Source organism: Sturnus vulgaris, chromosome 2 (assembly GCF_052056855.1).
Source record: "Sturnus vulgaris isolate bStuVul1 chromosome 2, bStuVul1.hap1, whole genome shotgun sequence".
Lineage (NCBI taxonomy): Eukaryota > Metazoa > Chordata > Aves > Passeriformes > Sturnidae > Sturnus > Sturnus vulgaris.
The window spans coordinates 87,781,381-87,796,343 of NC_142244.1; the positions used below are offsets into that span (position 1 = coordinate 87,781,381).

Below are 14,963 nucleotides of genomic sequence, written 5' to 3' on the forward strand. Positions count from 1 at the left end.
TCTGTTTGAAAGTTTAATGTTACTACATATCTAACCCTTAATTTGCTTTCAGCTACTGCAAGTTTGCTGAATATGCAGTGCTCAACCTGATCTAGATTTCCATTTTTTGATGATTTACACACCATTTTTATGTTGTGGACTCAGTGACTGAGCAACTGGCTTACTTCTCTTCCCAGCACAGGCTCTCACTACTCCACAACACTGGTGTGTGCACTGTCTTCCCACTCAGATGTGCTATACTCAAGCCATTTGTGAGTCACCTGGCATTGATAAAGATATGAGCAGTTTATTCTAAGAGGTGATGTGCTTTGACAAGATTAAGGAACAAGTATTATTGTGGCTTCTCCTCTAATCTGTGTAAATAAATTGGAGGGCTGTCCAGAGGAAAAATGAAGCCTGAACAGTGCTTCAGCTCCTAGAGGCCTGGGGTGAACCAGAACCCCACAAAATAGTGGCTTGCAGAGGCTGACAGGCCAGTGGCAGAAAGTCCTGCAATTCACTTTTGGGAGTATCCACTGCTGTATGCAAGGAGCCCTTGGATGGGTGAAGCTCAGTTTATGGGAATATTGCACAATGATAAAATGTCCTCATTCCATTTCAGCATTTCCAAAGCACAAAAAAGGGATATTTCTTCATTCCAGCTTCCCCTTTAAGTTAAACCCAAGTATAAGCAAACAAACAAAACCAAACAAAAAATACTCAAAGAAAATTGAAATTTGGAGGGATTTTAAAATTTGTCTTCTTTTTTTTCTTTTCCCTTATCAAGAAAGAAGCATACTTTGCAAAAAAAAAAAAAAAAAAAAAAAAAAAGTGCTAATTTTCCCTTGCACTAACTTGTTGTTTCTATATTCCATGAGCTGAGAAACCCAGGAAATCCCTACTAAGTTTGAAGTAGCATCAGAAGGGTAGACCACAGAATTGGTAAAGGGTTTGTGGCTTCACACAGTACCAGTATCACATCATGTGCTGAACTAGAACTCACAGAGTGCCTCAGAGCCTGAAAAGGGCTCATAATTAACTGGACACTCTAAAGAGCAATTACAAACATACTGCAAACTGAAGAAGAAAGGATGAAAACAGAGCAGCACAATACAGTCTGTGAGGCTTGGGTAATGGCTTTCACTTCTTGGTCTTCATGGAATTTGCCATGGCAGCATCTGAGTTGTGGGACTAGGTACTTTTCCAGAAAATGCCCCAGTCCTGTCCTGACCTCGTATCAAGACTAGGTGTTTGTATTCTATGCCTATTTTCTGTGACAACAAGAAACATGCTGACAGGTATGAAGGGCTTGCTTTTGTACTCAATATGATCCCATCTTGGGATATCACAGGATCAGGAACCAAGGGTCCCACCATAAAATGCATCAATGCTGCAGGTTAGACACAGCCTGGAGTGACCTGCGGCAGCCTTTCATGCTGCCTGCGGAATCCCGTATCCAAAGGGTCTGCTCTTAAATCCCAACGTAAAGCGATGCTGTAAAGACTCATGTCACACCCAGTAATAATAATTTAATTATTCTCTTATTATTTGTTCTTTAAATCTCTGCATTTTTTACTACATTTGTTTACTTGTGATTTTAGACTAAACTTTTCAATCTAAATTATCCATCATGACCCACTACTGTATCTTTCTCCAGAAAGTGCAGAGCGTAAACCACAGAGCAAGAGATTGGCATTTTCCAATCCGTGCTGTTAAAACCTACAAGGAAATAGAAAAATCCACAGAGGCGAACGTGCGTTACAACACACCGCTGCCAGGGCGGGTGCGGGGGTGGCAGTGCCTAATGCTTTCCATCGGAAACCTCATTTTTCTGGTCCCCACCTTTGGGGTTGTCCCAGGCACCATGGCTGCCACCATCAGACAGACGTGAGGAGCCGGGAGATGTTGTGCTCGAACTCCCAGGCTAAGCACGGAGATGGGTATAGACGTGGCACACGGATTCAGGCAGAAAGTGGAGTGTTTCGCTGTGAGTCAGCTGTAAAACCTCCCACCAGCTGCTGCTGGGGCACCGTGGATAAAGGCCAGTGCGCAGCGCCGACGCTTCAGTGGGAATTTTCTCTTTCCCCGCTCGAACCTCTTTCCCCGTTCCCACACGTGGCTCAGAGTCAAAAGCCGCCCATAAAGTGTCCTGCCGGGTCTGTACGCTGGGTGTGTGCGCCGGGCCGGGGCTCGGGGCAGGCTGTGCGCGGAAGGGCCGCTCCCGTTCCCCGCTCCCCCGGCCCTGCCCGCGGGACGGCGGGCCCGCATCCCCCGCGCCTGGGACGGGGAGAGGCCCGCGGGAGGAGGGCTCGGCTCCCCGCCTGCCCACGTCCCCTCCCCGGCCAGGAGGAGGAGGAGAAAGCGAGAGAGGTCCCGGCAGAGCGGTTAGGAGCGGGTTCGAGAGAGCCCTCCTCCCCCTGCCCGCCCCCGGAGGGGAAGAGGAAAGGGAGCCGTGGCGGGCGGCGGACGATGATAACTTAGGGCCGTGCCTGCCCCTGGGAGCTGCCCGCGCTGCCCGGGCGAGGACACCGGGGCGGCAGCGATGTCCCAGGGCACGGCAGGAGGAGAGGGAGCGCCCCAGGTGCTGCCGGAGGGGAAAGAGAGGCAGAGGAAGGGAAGGCGGAGGAAGAAGAAGGAGAGTAAGACGCGGCTGGTGCGCTCCAGCCTGCTGTTACCTGAGGCCGAGCCGGAGAAGTCCAAGAGGACTGTCCTGGCCTGCAACCAGCTCAAGACCACCAAGTACACGGCATTGTCCTTCCTGCCCAAGAACCTCTTTGAACAGTTCCACCGCCTGGCCAATGTCTACTTTGTGTTCATCGCCCTCCTCAACTTCGTGCCGGCCGTCAATGCCTTCCAGCCGGAGCTGGCCTTGGCCCCCGTGCTCTTCATCTTGGCGGTCACGGCCATCAAGGACCTGTGGGAGGATTACAGCCGCTACCGCTCCGACAAGGAGATCAACCACATGGAGTGCCTGGTGTACAGCAGGTGAGATGGGGCGGGTCAGGGCAGGGGACGTGGTGCAAACAGCGCTGGGGTCTCACCTGCACCAGGACTCAGGAGAGCGGAAGTGAGGACGCAGGGCAGTGAGCAGGTCCATTGTGGAGGGCTTTCGTTTCCACTTCAAGTGCAAAGAAACTTCCAGTTGCCCGTGGAACTGTCTCGAAACTCTTAACTCAGAACTGTGGGAGTTCATACAGTGCTGTTCCTACTACAGGTGAAAGTGAATCCACTCTGATGGGTGGGGTCCCGCAGTAAATCACTTTATGCAAACACTTCCCAATATGTGCAGTAAATTACACTCGTGTATAGTTTCAGGCATTCATTATAATTTCATTATAATAATATAAGAACTCACACAATCTGCTATTAAATCTTCAATGAGTGAAGGAAGGATAGAGGCCAGAGGTTTCTGAATTTCAGTTAGGTGTGTGACACTTCATGGTGTGAAATTAGCGAGCCCAAACTTTGCCTTTCTAAAGAATTAGCCAGTCTTTCCATTGAGCGTTTACTTCTAAGTGAATGTTTTTTATTTATCATCTCAAGTGTCATCATTCCCTGTGACTTTTCTATTTTCCAGTGCTTGTGGTGGAGCATTAGGTCATTTATGTCTCTCAGAATTCGTTTTTCTACTGGTCTGGGCAACACATTTACAGCACTGCCTTGGTATTTGTAAATCACACTGAAATGACTTTTGCATCAACATTTATGTGCTTAAAAGCCAGCTTTACAAAATTTTTGTTTTGCTTTCCTCAGAGTGTCAGTCATCTCCTAGTAGTCTAAGGCTAAGGTTTCCTTGGGAATGAGAGAAGAATATATTTTCTGAGAAAGCAGACTTTAGTTTCGTTTCAGATGCTTCTGAGTCTAAAAGAAATGAAACACGTGCCAAGAAACTTACACTCTGATTCCACAGACTGTCTGGGAGGGTCTTCTGGGCTGACGTAAGCATGAGACAGAGAGCAAATCTCCTATTGCAAGAAAGGCAGGAGAAAAAAATAAACTGAAAAAGAACTCGGAAAAGGCTGCATTTCCAACATCAGCAGACTCAGCTTGTTATTTCACAAACTGATACCATGTAAGAAATCTCACCCAGGGATATTCCTCTGCCACTAGATAAGCATGGATGAAAACATAAGTAAAATGGCATTATTTCTGTAAACTAAACCAAAGTCACAGATAGTCACTGCTTACCTATGCCTGTGCCTAGTGCCCTGCTTGCCTGTAGAACTCTGAACACTTTTGGTGTTGAGGAAGGTGGATCACAGGAGGTCTTGTAAGGGGCTATTCATGCAGAAAGTAAAACAGTGCTAATAAGGATGGTTAATCTAACCATCCTTTTCCAAACAAAATCAGTTTAGAAATAGACTCTTGTGTCTCCTAGGTGGAAAAGCACTAAGTGCCCAGTGCAGATGTTCAAAATATTAACAAACACCGGTACTGGGATATTAATTCTGTAATGCTTTTCCGCCAGCAATTTTCTATATCCCTCTCTGCTACCAAAAAAAGTAGACATGACTATGAGAAAAGATGTACCTTTGTTGTTAATATCACTTGTGGTCTTTTGTGAGTCCCAGCTAAGCGCACTACCCTTTGTCATGCCTGTGCTTGTCACAGGCAAAGCCAGAATGGTTCCTTTTACTGCAGCGTTCACATTGCTGCTGAGTGACACTTACACAGATTAATTTGGGAGTGGTTTTCCTTTGCATTGGCATCAAAGGCACATGTCGGCCAAATCCCTGTGGGGCAGCAAACATGGAAGTGTGAGAGCTCTGTCACCTATTCAGACACAGCTTTCTGGCTGGATGCAGAGCTGAACGGTGTGTCCACAACAGAAGCATGGTCCGCAGCAGCAGCTCACCTATTGTCACCTTCCAGCAGTCCCTAGGGAAAGGTTCCTTCCCACAGTTAAAAAAATACAATCAAAACATGCAGTTAAAGTAATTTGCTCACATGTTTTTAATCTGCCCACTATTTCTTCTGTTGTAGCTTTTTTTCAACTTCACCAAGTCACCTTTTTAAATACCTTCTAGCTCCAGTGAGCGAGATGGGACTAGAAACTTGCTACTTCTGCAGATAAGAGCTAAGATTCTTGCTAACTCGAGTGACGGGGTACCAAGATTGAAAGATTTGTATCAAGGTCATTGAAGTTGCTGGGCGTGAGTTCAGAAAATCTGTTTTCTTAGAGAGGTGTCATGCCAGGAGAAACACAAGGGATTGATCCTGACTTTTACTTTGTTTCCTTAGTCTCTTTGTTTCTGGAAAAATGTTGACGCATGTCACATAAGGAAGTAATAAATGACAGCTTTCTCCTCTTATGGACTTAATGCTGATCCCTTATCAGTTTTACTACCTTTTGAGCAAGCCAGTCTCTCCCTCCCCCTACTTGCCACTTCCTTGTGGTAGGGGCAGACTTTGATGCAAATGTTGTCCTCGATAGAAATGCTGCTGTAGGTTAATGAACATTGCTGCAGTCCTTTGTTCCCCTAGAACTGTCAGAGAGCAGTAACTCTTCTCTTGCTGGTCTATTGTTCGTAGCTTGGAAAGAGGCCTTCTGCAAGATGGGATGTATCTGAGTCCCAGGACTCTGTGCTGTGATGGGCTCCCTTTCCAGCTAGCCTTCCACACAGCTGCTGGAGTCACCTCAAACGCACACTACAGTGTTCAAACACACTACAGCAAAATAACATTGAACTATAACAGTCAGCAATCGGAGACAGGGACCTTTGCTTCAGTAGTAGAGAAAAGCCCTCTGTCTCATGTTCCACGTTGTTTAGTGACCAAGTAAAGATTCAAGTTGGATATTGTGTGTTCTGTCATGTATCCTTTTTATGTATAATCCATACATGTTTTCCTGGCTGCTGAACTACCTGTCCTATGTTAGATACAAGCAGCGTTTAGTGATGCAAAAGCTACAGGACGGAGAGAATGCAGGGGTAGGCAGAGCCTAGGGGGGAAGGAGGAAAGTCTACACGACTCTTGCAGTGTCCACTGCCTGCTCTGGCACAGCCTACACAGGCAGATCATGTCAAGAGCTGGTCTGGGGGAAAATACTATTCTTCTGCTATGCTGACTGTTTGACAGGCTGGCCTTCTTCCCCCTGCCTGCCCAGTGGACTCAGATGACCCATTCTCATACAGCCACTGCGGAATCAATGACTCTGTGGCTCAGAGTTGGCAACACTTGTAAGACAGCAAAATAGCAAAGGATGATGCAACCTAAAGTAAGAAGTTGCAGAGAGATGCAGCTTGTTTTGAGGGAAAGAAGACAGTTTTCATTTAGAAATCCTGGATGTTGTGGATAGTGGAAAGTACCTCAGAAGATTATTGCTTTCTAGAGTCAGATGGAAAGGGAAAAGACCTGATTTTTTTAATAAATTGAAAGAAGCTGTTGAGTTTGAATTGGCAGCTTATGTCGAGGAATGAAGCACACAGGAGAACTGCAGACTTGTATTGCTCTGTGATAGACTTTGCAGGTCTGTCTATAAGAGCAGGCAGAGTCTTGAGGAAGATTTCTTAGCCAAGAGGAGTTAATAGGGCCTCTCTGCTGAGGCCTTTAGGGCACCTCTCTCATATAGCAATACAGAGGAAATGAGGCACTTACTTTAGGAGGACAGCTTCACAGGTCACCTAGAATTTCAATTCCGTACAGGTGCTTAAGCTGGGAATGCTGGATGACAGCCAAAACTCTTAGTTGACTTAAATGGAGGGAAGTAACAAAGGCATTAGAGCCTAGCCTGCAGAAAATTGTTTTTGCAAACCTGTGATTACCTTAGTCTCCTCTTTTTGTTCCTCTTCTTCATTTCTATCACCTAAGGATTGAGGTTGAAGACTGGAGATTAAAAATTTGCAATCCTAACAGTGAAATCTGTGTTACTATCTTGGACTTGGGAGGATGGAAGGGTGACTTTTTCTTTGCAGTTAGTGTCCTCCAGTACTCACCAGCTCTCATTGTAGTTGTGGATGGCACATGTAAATGTCCGTTCTTAAATATTTGATGGAACTAAATTTGTCACTGGGGCAGAAGTTTTGATTTCAGTGTGCTGAAATATGATATATGTTTACATGACATATGAAAGATGATGACTAGTGATAACTACAGATGAATAGTGATAACTACAATCGTGAGAAATAATGGTACTTGTCTATAAAATTACATTTTATTGCTGTCTCAGGGCTGTGCTGGTGAAATAATCTCTGCTAACATTTTTCTAGGAGCCATATGTTCAAAACCAAAGGGCTTCACTTTTTAAACCTACTCTCTTAACTCTTGCTGTGTCCAAGAGTATTGCTAAAGAATGCAATGCCTGTGCATGCTGATCAGAGAGTGATAACTGCTCTTGTGTCAACCTGTGACTTAGGAATTCCATAACAAATTGCAATTTATGACCGGATACTTGTCACCCCTGAGGTGTGGAAAATGTTTAATGGGGCACTCAGACAGCTATCAAAGCAGGCTGTTTTACATTAAATGTTAATTTCTTTCTGCAAAACTGAAGGGGCAGAGAGAAGAGAGTTTGATATGAGCAATATTTCCTATAATTTCAAAAATAAGCTCCCCTCTTCCCTTTGTCAACCCACCTGTGAAAGCAATTCCAGCCTTGGAGGAAAAAGATACAGCAGTATTACCAAATCCTCACAAAGGCACAGTAGATCCCACTAATGGCCTCAAAAATAGGCAGATGATGACTTGCTTACAACCACTTAACTTCTTAGGTGCCTTATTTTGTTGGCAACACCAGTCTCTGAGGAATTAGGTTGTGAATATCTCCCACTACTACCATAGACAAGGACAACTTCTTGTCCCAAAACGTGCTGGTAGGTAAGACATTTCTCACTAGAAGAAACAAGCTTGTCCCCCTTCCAGAATGCACATGTCACTGGATGTGATTCAAAAGGAAACTACCTGGGATTACTCAGTTTCCACTGTGAGTGATTTGGTGCGCAGAGAGCTGAAAGCAGGAAGTAGTGATCTGAATCTGTTGGTGAAGTCGGTGTTCCTTCCTTGAGTTTCACATAGGCACATCTCTGTTCATCTTACTGTCTCTTTGTCCTTCAGTTTGAGCCAGGATGGTAGTGAGTAAATTCAGTGAGCAATGTAGTAGAGGCTCCTCCGTTAGACTAACAGGGAGGAGGTTTTTTTCTGCAGTAGAGTTTATCCAGGTAGCAACGGATGTCTGTGCTAATCTTCTGAGATGTAGACAGCTGGAATGCACAGGAGAACCCATCTCCCTGTCCAACAATATGTATGCAGTTTATTTGCTATTCAGTGTAGGGTAAATTTTCTAAGTGCCTGAGCTTCTTTATTGGAAAAGAAAAATTCTTGACTCTTTTTACTAAAGCTCTTTCATTTGTATTGGATGTCATGAGAGCCGTTGTAGGCTGTTTCACATGCCTCTGGCTGACTGCCAAAGAAGATGCTGTTAATCTCCACTGAAAGACCTGGTGATGTCCCCAAATCAATTTTTGCTGTTACACACTGCCCTCCAGAGAGACACCATAATCTCTTGTGCTAAGCAGACCATAGCCCAGAAATATAGGTGACCACCTTGTGTGCAGATCTCCTTGCTGTTGTGTATCTTTATTAACTTGAGACCATGATTATTGTTAGAGGTGGCCAAAAGAATAACAGCTCTATTTGATTCTGTCAGAGTGCATTTCCAAATAAAATAAACAAGAGAAAAGAATTGCATATACTGTTCAGCTCTGCCTGGTATTGTGATTCCACCTTCCCTGTGTCATGTAGTCAGCAGAACTGAAAACCAGAATTGAAACCCATGACAACCATGCAAAAATCAATATTTATGGAACTGTTTACTAGCTAGCCTGGCATAACTTAGCTAGGACATTCCTCTCACAAACAGATCAGTTCTCTAGAAGTACTAATTAGAGAAAGTCACTGGGCAGGACTTTTGCAAGTACCTCCTCCAGGTTTATACAGCCCTAACAGATGGGCAGGTTGCTTGCCTTGACACAGCACCAGTAAAAGTCCAAGTGCCACATCTCCCTGCTGTGTAATCTAGCATGCTTCCAATTTAGTTACTCTGTGCAAGAGCAGTCTCAGGGGTACCTCTCCTCTTTCTCAGCAGCACCAGACCTTCTGGGAATGTGGTGCTTTTGTGTATGGACAGTAAGGCCAATGCAACCAGGAATCCAAATGTGCAGCTTCATAATTACACTGAATTTGCAGGATTTGTGCTGTGCAGGCTTGGTTTTAGCAATTGCACATATTGAAAGCAATTAAGTTCGTGAAAAGCAGAACAGTTTGTTTCACTTCACATAGTTGTGGAGGTGAACCAGTTTCCATGGCTTACCTTCAGCCTTAGTGTTGTGACTTTGGGAGATGTCACTAATGTGCCTTTGGTAGCAGCCGGTCATGTTTGTACCCAGAAGAGATCCACAGCAGAAACTTGATTTGTACCCGCCAGCACTGCCTCATTTTGTCTCACCAAAATGTGGAAGCCAAACAGATTCTCCATGCACTGGGCCAGGGAGAGTGCATTTCAGTGAATGACATAAAGTGAGGAGCCTGCTAAAAATCAGGACACTTGCCTCTCATGGGTAAATTTGTGTAGTTATGGGCAGAAGCTTCCTCTGTTGCACATCAAGCACAAAAGTTGACTCGCTGCCAAAATTCAGCCACAATGCATACTTGTGAAAGATGCTAGCTTATAGCTTCTTCTAAGCAGGTGCTAGTGGTGGTGTGCAGGGGAGAAGAAATGCAAAGGAAGAGCTTGAATAGCCCTAATATTAATATCAATTGAGAAAATTTACATTTCCAAATGTATCTTTGATTCTGAAAAATCAGATAAAGCAAACCTCAGATTTGTTGGAGATGAGCTGCATGTTTCTGAGCGCATTGTTTTAATCTTTCTGTGTGTACAGGAAGTGGGAGTGAGGGGGCTTCAAAGTAAGAGCTTACGGTTTCTGTCATATGTGAGCTGACAGGAGCATCTTCCTCTTTTATATTCTTTCAGGGATACCCAGCCTGTCTACAACAGGCTAGCCACCCAACTAGTAGGGTGTTCTGTCCTGTGGGCTGTTGAGAATAATCTAACCCTTTGGAGCTGGCAAACTACCATCTGGTTCTTTGCTCCAACAGGAGCAATATTTTAACTCTGTTTTGCAGGTGAACATCTCTGTCATGGTCAACCCACTTCCTTCAGGCTACATTGGTTAAAGAATAGTCATGAACTGACAAGGCATGCATTTTCAAGGGTGGGAAACTTCTTCCCTCTCTAGTACTATTTTGTTACAGTTTTGTTCTTGTCTGACCACAATTTCCCAAGAGTGACAAAAAGGCCACTGTCTTCAGTTCAGTGGCCAACATTTGCATCATGCCCAGTCATGTCATAAACCCAAACTCTGCTGGAGATTTGTTTTAACAGGCATGGAGGTCACTTGTTTTGTTTTTATATTCTGGTTGTCTGGAAATACTGACCTACTGAAAGGAAGAGTTTAACTCCTTAACTGAAAACTGACTTCAGTTCTTATATGTCTGTGCTACTACATCAACACTGAGGGTGTGAACACCATTGTAAAATATTTAGTATTCTGTATTTTCCATGGAGGTTGTAGTTTTGACTTTTGTATAAAAAGAGAAGGTCCACTGTGAAGTGACAGCTTTTGTAAGCAGAGGTGTTTTATCTTTGTATATTATCTTATGCTTCCTGGGCTTTTTCTGGGTCTCACAGCCATACACCTATATCCACAGCTCCTGTCTCTTCACCTTCCTGCCTTTCAGTAGCAACCCGAATATGCCTGTTTTGGCCATGTTAGCTGATTTTGAGTGTTCACTAGCAAGCCACTGGGAAAGTTGTTGTGAAATCTCCCAGAATATTGACACCAACACAAGAAGGTCAGAACAGCAGTCACCTTAATGAGGATGTTCTCAATATCTAGACATGGAGTAAGATGTCTCAGAAAATTTGCCAGTGAACAAATTTTGAAATTTTAGCAGGCAGATTAGCAGCCAAACCCTTAGAGATGCAGAAAGTTCATTAATTATGTTGGAAAGATGTTACCTATTTTGGGCAGAAGCAGATTATAAGAAATCAAGTATAATCACCTAAGTTTGATCTCACAGCTGTAGTTCATTATTTTTGTATGAGCCTACACTTACATTTGGAGGTTTGGATGGCTCTTGTATTTTCTTTTTCTCCCTTTTTAGGATTCTCATCATCTCATTGTCAGGCTTTCCTTGCTGTACTTCCCTCTGCCGTATAACTGTAGAGCTGTGAAGCTAAACCTTGATCTTACACCATTCACCAGAACAAAGACATATATTGGCTTTATCTGCATGTTTGAGAGCATGTAGATCTTCCTTCCTGCACAGTCCCAGGTTCCAGTTTTATCAGAGAAGCATGGACTGGTGTACGTGTGTCCTGACAGAGTCACTGATTTGCATCTTGACTCTTCTGCAAATGCCAGTATTTGCTTTCCCTGTAAACAGTAGTGAGCCAATGATTGTTGTTCCCTTGCAAGAAGCCCTCCTGAATGCTAATTAGGTTCTTTGTGACCTGACAAGGGTCTTTCCTAAAAGAATGTGTAATACTCTTTCTGGAACATGAGGTGAGATTTATTTCATATGTCTTTTAGCTAGAAGGTACGTGTCCAGTCTGACCAAATCATCTACACTTGTGCCAAAATGAATGGAGAGTATTGAATGGTTTAAGGGAAGAAGGGGAAATCTTTCCTGCTTATTTGGGACACTTAGCTTAGGTAAGTTGAAATCAAGAGGTCCTTTCCTCTCTCCAGTGATGATACAGGTGAAGCTGAGCTAGATGGTCACTTACACAGCTAAGTTCAGGTGAGATGAATCCCATTACTAAACTTAGAGTTTACTTCCTGTCAATTAACACTCTCTATGGTTTTTTGACTGTAGAAGAGTAAGTAGCTTATCCTGTTCAATATACTTAATGATTTATTTAAGAACTATTATTTGAGAGTCACCGATGAGTACATTCACCTGTCAGGTGAAGGGGATAACTAGGTAACTACTGTTTCATCTCATGCACATTCTGCCTTCAGCAATAGCCATTACCTTATTGTTCATACTTGTGAAATGTATTTTATCATGTATCACAGTGTTGAGAAGCAACACAAGAGATTAGTTGTCAATAAATAATTTTCTTCTTTGAATGATTACATTTGCATTTCTGTGGAGTTTTCCAGACTGTCCTCATAATGTAGGGAATCTTGGTATTTTGGGGATCCTATTAGTTCTTTAACTTCAGATGCAGATTTTGGAGATGGGTGTTGAAACATAAGCTAAGAGGTTCCTCATTCTTTCTTCTGTTTGCCTGGAGGTACCTAAATATTAGGTCAGCTAAAACCACTTTGCAAGCTATGTGTCTAAAATGCAGAGGGCGGTTGTGTGTTTGACATAATCATGGATGTTTCAAGAATGAAAGAGGGGCTTCACTGTCAGGTGTATTATAAATATCAGATAGGGCTTCTGGGTTTTGCCCAGTAGGTTCAGATGTTCAGACTTGCAGGTGATATTGCTGAGTGATCAGGGATTGAATCAGAGGGATCAGTGGTGAAATTATTCTGCAGATTTTGAGTACTGCTGATTTACCTGTGGTTACCAATTTCTATGCTGGAATTTTAGTGTCCATCCCTATGAGACCATAGGCTCTTGCAGATATACCATGCAGTCATATAAGAGGTGCAGCAGCATAAGACGTCATGCCACAGGTTGCTGTCTTCAGAATCCTGAAATCTGTTCATCTAATTGCAGCATTTGATACTCTTCCTGATAGTTTTAGGCTTAAATCTACTGAATCCTATCAGGTTTTTTCTTACATATATCTCTCATTTATTTTCAGTGTAGTTCCCTGCATGTCTGCTTATTGTGGATCCTGGCAGTGTGTAGAAGCTCCTCTTGCTGTCACATCCTGTGGGAGCTTTCTTAAATTCAGGCTTAACAGAAGAGGTGTACCACAGCTGAGCCAACCATCAGTCTAGTAGTGCTGATGTATAATCTGCTACACTCATGTTCCAAGAATCCAGTTTAAAGTCTGTAATAGTCTTTTATGGACTGAACAATCCATGATGTATCTTCAGTTTGAGGAATACAGTGGGCTGATATCTGCCAGCACATCCCACAAAAATGTGTGTGAGACCAGTAAAAGCCATCTGGAAAGAATACTGCAGTATAGGAGCTTCCAGAATGACAGTATATTTCTGCATGTAGCGCTAGCAAAGCTAGCACTAAAACGTAGCCTAGGTCAGAAACTCAACAACCAGTGGATTTTTTTTGTATTTGCAAAGTGTTTGGTTGTTAATGTGGTTTTTATTTTGCGTTTTGGTTTTATTTTTGGTTTTTGGTTGTGTGTGTGTGCATGTATTTGTTTTTTCTTCCAGTTAATAAAAAGGTAGAAATTATCGTTTTATACCCCAGTTTCAAAACCACTGAAGAATCAGCCTGATCTTTACCAATTCCACTAAAGATAAAACTAATGAGAAAATTTAAGTCCAAAATACTTATTTCCTTTTAAAGAGCAGTACTGAAGAAGAATCTGGCATGATTAATAGTGTTTTTGAAGCACATACAGTCTCTAACTTTTAAAGCCTTTGCTCTGCGTTTAGGAGTAAGATTTCTCTAAAATTCCCTATGGTTATTCTAAATTCAATCCTCCTTGGAATGCAGGGAGCAGAAAAGGGGGAGAGTTCCTGAGTTTATTTTCAATGGCATTTGGTTTGGCTTGGCGGATTTTTATAATGCTAATTTGGTCCTTCCATATTAATTCATGTTCTTCCTCTGCTGGTCCTAAATTGGAAACTTTCCATTTTACATCTGGCAGTCTTGTCCTCAGTTGTTTAACCTTTATGCTTTATCACTAGAAATAGCTGTTTTGTGCATGGAATCCAGCTTCTTAGTCATAATAACATTCCCTTCAGCTGTCTGATCTGGCAACTTCTAGAAAAATTTTCAAGTTTGAGTGGGGTTTTTTTATTTTGTTTTTTAACCACGATTTGCATTTGCAGAAAGCATGTCTGAGTTGACAGTGCTGCACCCTACCAAAAAGTTTTAAGTGAGAAAACTACAAGGCATACTGTTTGCCACTGGTAAGAAGTACAGAAAGACAACCAAATGTAGACACAGAAGCTGTTAAGACCCGTGATCCATCATCCCCGCTAATTGAGCAGTATTCAAATCAGATGCAAACCTGATTGCTGAGCATTTGGGAGCACAGTTCTTAGTTTACTGAACATACATCCCAGATGCCCAAGATCTTTGGGATGTGTCCTCACTGATGTCTAGCTCCTTTCTGACCTGTTCTTGTAACTTATGAGTTCCAGTCAGATTCCACACCAGTTCATTCCACCGAGAGCATAGACAATATGAAAATACAGTCTGTGAAGGAGAGGTTCCCAGTGTGTTTTCTGTAACTTTTATTACTGTGCTACGCATCTGTACATGGTTAATGGGAGCTCTAAGGTGGTATGCAATATGCACCAGGTATTTAGAAAGCTTAGTCCTTGCATCTCTTTGCCCAAGTCTAATTCAAATAAGAGGCAAAAGCCAGAAAAGGAGGTTTGTTTAGTTTTTTTAAGTATGACTTCCTATGCAGTTGGTTACATGAACACCAGTTCTTAAAACTCTCAGCTGTGAGAGGTGTGTTTATGCAGCACACAATCATGGCTGTCTCAGCTGGGGCATCTCAACACCCTCAGTGCCCCATGCAGAGGTGCTTGCTGCTCTGGAAGCAATTTGGGTCATTACTGCTGTCCTGTCTTTTAGCAGGGTTTGTCAGCTCGAACATGGCCAAGTTCACATGACTAACACTTTCTGTGTGTGGATGAGGCACAGCTGTTGGGTGCAACCCTGCACCCTCCTCATTTATTGTCCTGAGACTGATAAAACCCAGTCAGAAAAAAATGTTCAATAAATGCATATACAAATTACATGACCCTGCTTAATTTGGAGGGGTTATTTTGATAGTAAACCATGATTCTGGCATTTAATGCAACACTGTTTCCTTA

The 14,963-nt window shown here is 43.1% G+C and overlaps 1 protein-coding gene across 1 annotated transcript in view; it reads left to right on the forward strand.

The window, feature by feature from the left end:
* The first annotated feature begins 2,250 nt into the window (after positions 1–2,250).
* Positions 2,251–14,963, forward strand: part of ATP10A (ATPase phospholipid transporting 10A (putative)) — a 110,396-nt gene continuing 97,683 nt past the window's right edge. Inside the window, exon 1 of the mRNA XM_014892538.2 lies at positions 2,251–2,964. Coding sequence (XP_014748024.1) covers positions 2,522–2,964 — 443 coding nt within the window. The 5' untranslated portion in view covers positions 2,251–2,521. The remainder of the gene's footprint in view (positions 2,965–14,963) is intronic.